This window comes from Papaver somniferum, unplaced genomic scaffold (assembly GCF_003573695.1).
Source record: "Papaver somniferum cultivar HN1 unplaced genomic scaffold, ASM357369v1 unplaced-scaffold_139, whole genome shotgun sequence".
NCBI lineage: Eukaryota > Viridiplantae > Streptophyta > Magnoliopsida > Ranunculales > Papaveraceae > Papaver > Papaver somniferum.
Genome location: NW_020623156.1, coordinates 3,025,391 through 3,033,141, shown reverse-complemented (window position 1 = coordinate 3,033,141; position 7,751 = coordinate 3,025,391). Strand labels below are relative to the sequence as shown.

The 7,751-nt window shown below is 37.1% G+C and overlaps 1 protein-coding gene and 1 long non-coding RNA gene across 4 annotated transcripts; both read left to right on the top strand.

Annotated features, from left to right (window-relative positions):
• Positions 1-3,116: 3,116 nt before the first annotated feature.
• On the top strand, positions 3,117-3,975 carry LOC113335138. The gene is made up of 3 exons (XR_003353166.1): positions 3,117-3,251; positions 3,742-3,799; positions 3,898-3,975. It is a non-coding gene; the product is annotated as an uncharacterized LOC113335138 (long non-coding RNA).
• Positions 3,976-4,557: 582 nt separating this feature from the next.
• Positions 4,558-7,413, top strand: LOC113335257. 3 transcript variants are annotated; one of them, XM_026581362.1, is made up of 4 exons: positions 4,558-4,724; positions 5,366-5,496; positions 6,171-6,531; positions 6,617-7,413. In XM_026581362.1, exons 3-4 carry the CDS (start codon positions 6,178-6,180, stop codon positions 7,205-7,207), a joined length of 945 nt encoding a protein of 314 aa, XP_026437147.1. In that variant the 5' UTR covers positions 4,558-4,724; positions 5,366-5,496; positions 6,171-6,177; the 3' UTR covers positions 7,208-7,413. The 3 variants fall into 3 exon arrangements, with proteins under 3 accessions (XP_026437147.1, XP_026437148.1, XP_026437149.1); XM_026581363.1 differs by lacking the exon at positions 5,366-5,496; XM_026581364.1 differs by lacking the exons at positions 4,558-4,724; positions 5,366-5,496 and adding an exon at positions 5,912-6,024.
• The last annotated feature ends 338 nt before the right edge of the window (positions 7,414-7,751 follow it).

Genomic DNA, 7,751 nt, shown 5'->3' with positions numbered 1-7,751 from the left:
TATCTATGTTGTAAGGTGTCGGTGGGGTAGTGACTTATGTAACAAATTCAACTAATCAGAGTTGGTTTAGGAAAACTAAGAAGGTATATCCAACTGTTTTGCTTATTTTGGTTCCTTTTATATTGTTTAGGTGAAGTTTGATAGAATCTCATTGAGCATGATAAAAATGGTCCTAGCGGTGAATCGCAAAAGCTACTTGTAGCTCATTCTCTCTTTGTTGAGAGGATGTTTCTGTCGTTAACATAAGGCCTTCGGCAACCCTACCGCTAGGACTCAGTTGAAGCTACATGTTAGAATTAAATTGGTGTACTTCAATAAATTTTGTATAATCTCTTAACTTAGAAGTTTTTATAAGTTGTATGGTCTGAACTTAAGAATTTTTGTATTGTGTATCTATGCTGTAAGGTGTCAGTGGGGTAGTGACTTATGTAACAAATTCAACTAATCAGAGTTGGTTTAGGAAAACTAAGAAGGTATATCCAACTGTTTTGCTTATTTTGGTTCCTTTTATATTGTTTAGGTGAAGTTTGATAGAATCTCATTGAGCATGATAAAAATGGTCCTAGCGGTGAATCGCAAAAGCTACTTGTAGCTCATTCTCTCTTTGTTGAGAGGATGTTTCTGTCGTTAACATAAGGCCTTCGGCAACCCTACCGCTAGGACTCAGTTGAAGCTACATGTTAGAATTACCTAGTTTATATGGACTGAATTGATTACCTAGCAAGTTCTAATTGATTTTTTAAATCAATCTCAGTTCTTTAGTACAACCTAGTTAATTTATTTGGTATTTGAACTAAGTCATGAGTATTTTGTTCAATTCAGTATGGTGTTAGTACTTTCAATTGTTTCTTTTGTGCAGGTTACCATGGTTGAAATCTCAGAAGATGATTCTGCTTCTAATCTTCCAATTATACATGGAGTGGCATCACAAATGGGACCTCCCCCTCCACGTCCACCGCGTTCTGGACAAGTGCATGGACCATCAGCAGGGACAGGGAGTACCGCTGGCTCATCTACACCAGCTTCTGAACCTTCACATGCTTGTGCCGCAGGTGAAACATTAGATAATAATCCTAATGCTGGTGTGAAGAGATCAAAGGTATGGGATCACTATGATATTTATGAAAATGGTGAGAGAGCGAAATGTAAATATTGCAAAAAGGCTAATTACAAGATTGGTAAGAAAAATTTGGATGGTAAGAAACATGGGACTTCTAATCTCCAACATCATTTGGATAAGTGTCAGAAGTATAAGAATGAAATGAATGAGGCTAGAGCTGACGGACAACAAACACTTGAATTCCAGCCTTGCAAGCTTGGAGAGGAACCACAGTTGGTTGGGGTGTCTTTTTCTCAAGATGCGTGCAGGAGAGCGCTGATTAGATTTATCGTTACCGATGAAATGGCTTTTAGAATTGTTGAAGGTGAAGGTTTTATAGCTTTTTGTAAGTATCTTGAGCCTCGATTTAAGCTTCCAAGTCGTATGACAATATACCGTGATGTGTGCAAGCTGTTTTTGACAGAGAAGGCTAATCTGAAAAGTTATTTCAAAGCAAATAAGATAAGAGTGTGCCTTACTACTGACACTTGGACGTCATCGCAGAATTACAATAATATGGTAGTGACTGCGCATTTCATTGATCATCATTGGAAACTACATAAAAGAATTATCTGTTTTTGCTTGATTGATAGCCATGAAGGTACAAATATTGGAGAGGCTTTGGCGAAATGTTTGCTAGACTGGGGACTTGAAAAGGTTTTCACTGTGACGCTTGATAATGCGTCTGCAAATAAAGTTGCTGTTGACTATTTGAGGAAGAGAGTTCAGAGTTGGGGTTCTGCATTACTCGGAGCTAAACATTTACATGTTCGATGTGCGGCTCACGTACTTGCACTTGTTGTGAAGGACGGTATGAAGAAGTATCATACATCACTTCTCAGGATCAGGGTAGTGGTAAAATATGTCACGAAATCTCCCGCAAGATATAAAAGGTTTACGGAGGCTGCTGAGTCGGAAAGAATAGATTGTAAAAAGGGTCTGATATTAGATGTGAGAACGCGGTGGAATTCTACTTACTTAATGCTTGTTGCTGCTGAAAGATATGAAAAGGCATTTGAAATGCTACGTGAGTTGGATAAGGCATTTTGTGAAGAGTTTTGCTTTGATATTCCAGTACCAGATAATATTATGGGTGATGGTGATGACACTGTTGATCTTGATGCTGATTATGATCTGGAATCAGACAATGAAGAAGAACTTGATACTACTGAAGAAGAAGATTCTGCTGCTGTCAGGAAAGCCAAGAAAAAAAACAGGCCAAAAGTGCATGCTCCTGAACGATACGATTGGTGCAACGCGAGAGTTCTGATTAAGTTTATACAAGTATTTTATGAAGCAACTGTTGCATTTTCAACTTCTACTTATGTTACTTCTCATTCTTTCTTATTGGAACTTGGCACTGTTCGTCAAGAATTAGAAGAATGGAAAAATACACATGAGGACCCTTTCTTAAGCCACATGGGTGCTGTAATGTTGCTCAAGTACAACAAATATTGGGGAACATACCGAAAGATGAATTCGTTGATGTTTATGGCTGTACTTCTTGATCCACGAGAGAAAGAACATGGATTATTTGTGACTGTTGAAGATTTAATTGTGCATTATGACCCAGCAATGAAGAAAAAACTTGTAGAAAAATGGGTTGAAGAAGTTCTGAAAAATTTTGTGGAGCTGTTTGCAGCTTATAAAGCAGAAAATGTTAGATGTGCAGTATCTTCATCAGAATCTGTGGGCGAGACTAATTCCACTTCTACTCAAAGTTCTTCGAGTTTTGGAAGTACTATTTCTAGCAAGGCCAAGTATATGGCGGGAAGGAATAAACGAAAGCATCAATTGAGTAATGTGGAGGACATTGGGAGATCTGAGGTAGAAAGGTACTTGGCTGAACCGATCTACACACCCACAAATGAAAATGCTACTTTTGATATATTACAATGGTGGAAGGTAAATGCTGCGAGGTTTGACATTTTGCCACTTATGGCTAAAGATATATTTGCTATTCCCGTTTCTTCCGTTGCTTCAGAATCAGCATTTAATACCGGAAAAAGAGTTTTGGATCCTTTTCGAAGCTCCTTAAAGCCCAAGACACTTGAGGCCTTAATTTTGTTACAAAATTGGTTACGAACACCAATAGACATGGATTCATCTACCCTTGGAGTCGAGGAGGAGGAGATTGATATTGCTGAGTCTGGTATGTCTAAATTTTCCTTGGCTCTATTGTTGTTCATGACACTGTGAGTTTTACTGCAGCATGTTTATTACATGAAAGTACATGGTTTACTAAACATAATGCATGCTATGTGAATAGATTAACTGCCATGTTATGTTAACTGCCCTGTTATGTTAGTAATCTATAACAAAAATGTTTTGAAATCCGAAGATCACTCATAGTTATCTCTATATCAACATGTCAGAGGCATTGTCACAATGTCGTGTACCTCATATCAATTGGATTTCTTAAATTCAGTTATCTGTTTGATGTTTGTTATACTGTTTTCTATGGTTTGAGAATCTTGAAATTTGGCTTTTCAAATTTTGCTTTGATCTGTATATTGTCTGTTATCTTGATGTTCTTAGTATTAGGATATTTTATATGTTCTTATAGTTGAATTTGGATGTTGAGATTATGATGAAGCTGAGTTATTCAGTTTAATTGTTCATTTGAATCATTTCGCTTGCAGAGCTATTCAGTTTCAGTGACCTTGCTTCTTCTTCTATCGTCATAGACTCATAGACAAGGTAATGACGCCAAGGCCCAAGGGTCATTGTCAGTAGCTTGATATTTCTGAGTTCATCTTTGTTACTGTAACTAATTTACAGACTTCGTTTTATTTCAGGCTTTCAGCCATTCGGAGGTAAAACATCCACAAACTTGCAGGCTTGCAGCGACTCGCTGTTGGTCGCTTTATATGATATTAGGCTTTAGTATAGTACGCAATCGGCAATACTCAATAGTAATGCACTCTTTTATCTTTTGAGCTTTGAACAATTGAACTATGTTCCTTTTTATTGTTAGCTTTATCAACTTTGTTATACACTTATACTGTTATACAGTTATACACTTATACTCAATAACTCTGTTCCTTGTTAATGTAATGTACTAATGTCATTTTATTTTATGGTGGGTAACCCACCACCCACCCGACCAAACCCGCCGTCACAATGGGTCGGGTGACAACCGACCCATTGTGTTGTTGGGTCGGTTGCGGGTGACAACTTCTGTTACCCGCCATCAGTGGGTCGGGTGGTGGGTGAGGCCAAAACCGACCCAAACCGACCCATGTGCAGCCCTATACGTATGCCGTTCCGTACGTATGCCCAATCCCATATTGCTAAGTAAGCCGAGTAGCTGACACACCGATTAGCTTTGCAAATTTAAACTCGGGACAATTTGTTTCTGCCACTGCTTTCTGGCAGGCCCCACATTTTGTTCGTTTGTGCCACTATTGATTTAAGGGGCCACTATCTGATAGTGTTTATGTAGTAGTGGAAGCCAAACAAGATAGCAATAAGTGGTGCTATCTTTTTCAACTACCACTGTTGTGATCGTCAAATCTTAATTCATAATCTTCCCACGCAAAATCAACAATTTATTGTCTTTCACAATCTTCATAGTAATGCAAATTCAGAAAGCCGCTCTCATCATCGTTCTCCTTTAAAAGAGGTGAGTTTCTTAATTTTACTGTCATCAAAACTTTGTCTTCTTCTTCCTTCCAGTTTAAAGCAATTGCAAGCTGAAATCCATATATTATATGATCATGATATTCTAGGGTATGATTTCTTAGGAAAAATTTAATTATGTCTGTTTTATTAGATTGTAAATTTGGTGAAGTTTGATAGTAGTAGTTTGTGAACATTAGCTGTTTGTATAAATGCCTAACAGAATATCATTGTTTAATTTTAGTAAGTGACGCGATACAGTATATACCTTCTTACGTTTAAATGGTTTCTTCAAGGAGTATTATCACCTAGAGGTATAACATAATGGGACTAACTGCCAGGATATGTAAGTATGAAAGGACACAATATTTAGGGGATATACAGCTGAGCTTCCCTAATGAACTTTAAATTCAACCCATATCATGTAATCATCAGTTGTACTACATCTAATAGATCATTTATTAGGAGTCAGAGACTCGGTCTCCTTCAGCCTTACAGATGAAGAGAACAACTAATCTAATACGCAGCTCAGCCATAGCACCATTAGGTTAGGAAACACATGTCGCATTTTTGTTGTATGAATACAGGGTATAATTGTGCTCAACTGCAAATTCTGATCAAAAACGCAAAATGTTGCATATGCAGATTAGGAGACATATATAAATGAGTCACTGTGCGGGCAGGCGTCTTTGTTACGAACTCAAGTTCGACCACTAGACCATGAAGTGGGAACCAGTATAGGTCCTAAGTGAATCAAATTACTGAACAAATTTAAGGTTTGGGACTTTTGATTCAGTAGTATAAATTTATGTCTTAAAATATTATGTTGAATTGAGTGATTGTGAAATTAAGGCATGTTGAATGTTTGTAAATGCGTGACTAAGAATTGTAAAACATTATATTTGGAATAGATATAATAATCCAATGGTTTGTTAATGATCTCGAGTGGTATCCAACTGTGTTTTTGTGGTTATCGATCTTAATAGTTTTGTTAATATTCATATGGTTAAGCTAGATATTAGCTAGCAGGGTCATTAACTCGAAAATTAGATTGTAAGTTGTTTTTTAATTCTTGCAGATGGAACCGTACGTATTGATAAATTTCCAGCAATAGAATTTTAAAATTAACTTATGACTTGTGAGATGATTTGCAAAATCATTATTTGGGAACTAAAGTTTTGGATTATAGCTCTATTGAACTTTTGAACCAATGCTTGAATCACTATGTTACTGGTTGACATTTGCTTGTAGTATTGTAAATGGAGGGTCGGGTTCGTCGTAGTTTAGGAAAGCATTAGCAGCAGGTGCGCGTGCCTTTTCACCAGTATATTACTACTGTCAATGAGTCATATTTAATCGTTGTTGGTTATACTATTATATATATGTTTGTAGAAAGCCAGAAAATGATCTTTATAATATGCCTTTTGGTTGATCTTCTACTTCTATACAGGAAAAATATGGATAATAGAGCTGGGAGTTTAAAAAAGAGAGGGGGTATGCATATCTTCACATCTATTGATGGTCTTTCAAAGAGGTTTATTGATTTGTGCGTTGAAGAGATCAGGAAGGAAGGATATTGTGGAGCTTCTCTTAAAGTAGCATCTTGGAAACGAATTATAGAAGCTCTAAACAACGAGTTCAAGGAAAGTTTGCCATATGATTTAGATCAAAAAGCATTAAAGAACCATTGGGATGCGTTGAAGAAAAAATATGCTGTGTGGAGGACCATTGCAGGATTAACTGGTGATAGGTATAACGCGACAACGGGAAAACTAGACTGGCCTGAATCGAAATGGGAAGAAATAATCAAGGCAAGAATTTGTTAACCATTTCTCTATAATTTTATCCAATTTATATGGTTAGTTTTGGTTAACCATATACTTCTTTTACAAACAGAGCCAGCCAAAAGCTGCACAATTCAGAACCTCGGGCCTAAAATATGCTGATAATTTATATAACTTGTTCGAAGTAGTGTTGGCATCCGAAAATGAGTCATTTGTTCATATGCCAACTGGAGCTCTATGTCCACACCTAGAAGCAGACAACGATAATAGCGCCGATGTGGGTTCACAAAGTAATGCTGGTACCTCAAATAACACAGGCAAGAGGAAAAGACGTGAACCTCCTGCTGATGATGGTGTTGCAAAACTGGAGGAACTTATAGAGTTAGTCAAGGAGCATTTTTTGTTTTACAGGCAACATAAGGAAGAAAAAACAGCGAAGCGACAGGCTAGAAAGCACCACCTTGAAAATGCTGAAATGGATACTAGAAAGCAACTTGAAAGATCTGAAGTGGATGCTTACTCGTTACGAGATTGCATGGTATCAATCAATGACATGAGACGCTCTGAATCTGTTAAGTTGCGAATGAAGGATTATGGTATAGCAATGGTGAAACTTGCTCAAAGTCTTGACTTGAGAAAGGCCTTTATTCTGCTGGACACTTTTGAAGAGAAGATGCTCTTCATTTGCGGATTGTCTGCCTGAACTGTGATGTGTCAAAGAATCCTATTCCATGGACCATAACTAATAAGTCAATACTAATACAGTATAAAAGTTTTGTTTGACACCCACGTTCCAAGTAAGCTGATATATATGCTATGCTTCTTCGCTTTGTTGTCCATTTGACTTGTTTTCCATCCATATGTTTTGATGAGTCAGATTCTCAGAGTATACGTACTGCTTCACATGAATTTTTTTTATCATATTAGACCAACACCGCAAGTCAGTCAGATTCTTGAGTATGACGCCTGTCAAATAGATGGTGTTATTTGAAAGGTGATATTCTAAACATACCTGCACGAAACTTAGATGTTTCAGTAACTCAGTTATACACAAGAACTGAGATGTTCACACTTTTAACCTGTAACAATTCAGTTATACACAAGAACTGAGATGTTCACACTTTTAACCTGTAACAATTATAGAACCTGAATTTCAAAGACAGAGTTACACATGCTCATTACTTGCCTGACTACTTATTTGCTTTATTTTCTAGTTTATAATATGCGGATTCATTGTGAGTCTGTGT

Coding starts and splice junctions, on each gene's coding strand:
- LOC113335257 (XM_026581363.1), top strand. CDS start 6,178: ATGGATAATAGAGCTGGGAGTTTAAAAAAGAGAGGGGGTATGCATATC. Junction 6,532..6,616: donor AATGGGAAGAAATAATCAAG/GCAAGAATTTGT, acceptor TTTTACAAACAG/AGCCAGCCAAAAGCTGCACA.